Genomic DNA, 1,114 nt, shown 5'->3' with positions numbered 1-1,114 from the left:
GGGCCGACTCGACGGCACATAACAACAACAACAACAATTTAATTCTCACAACAATGCTGCTGTGACTACAGAGGTTAACTCTCAGAGAGGCTAAGTAACTTGCCTAGGGTCACACTATTAGTAAGTGAGAGAGCCACATCTGGAAGTGAGGTCTGGCTCCAAACCGTATGCCTCACAACATGTTGCCTCTTTTAGAATCCTTATTTAATCTCTGCTTTTATGAATTGGTCACAGCCTTGAAAACCCTATGGAGCAGTTCTACTCCGCACTCATGGGGTTGCCATGAGTCAGAATTAACTCGCACTCATGGGGTTGCCATGAGTCAGAATTAACTCGAGGGCAACTAACAACAAACAAAAGACTTCTAGCCACAGCACCCACTGTTACAATGGAGAATTCTGCCTGAAGGAGAAAGGATAATTTTTTTCAGAACTTCCATTAAAATAAGATGTAATGAATTTTACAGATTATGTCTATTTGCTAGTTGCCTTGAGTTTCCTCATTATATAAATAGTATTTCTTTAGTATTGGCACATAAAATATTAAATGTTAATTCATTTATGGGGGGATTTTGTTTTTAGGAGTGTAGCTCGCCTGAGCCAGAGATTTCCCAAGGTTGACTTTGCAGAAGTTTCTAAGTTGGTGACAGATCTCACCAAAGTCCACAAGGAATGCTGCCATGGAGATCTACTTGAATGTGCAGATGACAGGGTAAAAAAAAATGTCATTATGTTCTTTGGTAGCTTAAACACTTAAGCTCATGGAATGAATCCACTTAATATTATGGTGACAGCTGATAGCAGGTTGGGATTGTGTTCTGTGCTCCTATTTGCTCCATCTTCAAGCTTTTCTGGAATTGTGGTACTTTTTTTTTCTTTTTGTAACCTGTTGTTGTTGTTGTTGTGTTCCATTGACTCAATTGTGACTGATAGAGACCCTGTAGGAGAGAGTAGAAGTCTCCCACAGGATGTCCAAAGCTGTAATTCTTTATGGAAGAAGATTGCCACATCTTTCTCCATTAAAGCAACCAGTGGATTTGAACAGCTGACCTTCTGGTCACCAGACATGTGCTTAATCACTGTGCCACCAGGACTCTCTGTCTCTCTCTCTCTCT

General features: G+C 40.6%; 1 protein-coding gene across 1 annotated transcript in view; it reads left to right on the top strand.

The window, feature by feature from the left end:
• Positions 1 to 1,114, top strand: part of ALB (albumin) — a 27,671-nt gene that overhangs the window by 13,571 nt on the left and 12,986 nt on the right. The window contains 1 exon segment of the mRNA XM_042782910.1: positions 582 to 711. Within this exon segment, the coding sequence (XP_042638844.1) occupies positions 582 to 711 (130 nt within the window).

The sequence above is a fragment of the Orycteropus afer genome, unplaced genomic scaffold (genome assembly GCF_000298275.1).
Source record: "Orycteropus afer afer isolate SDZICR_OR568_19922 unplaced genomic scaffold, OryAfe1.0 scaffold00505, whole genome shotgun sequence".
In the NCBI taxonomy this organism is placed as follows: domain Eukaryota; kingdom Metazoa; phylum Chordata; class Mammalia; order Tubulidentata; family Orycteropodidae; genus Orycteropus; species Orycteropus afer.
This window is presented reverse-complemented; position numbering and strand designations above follow the sequence as displayed.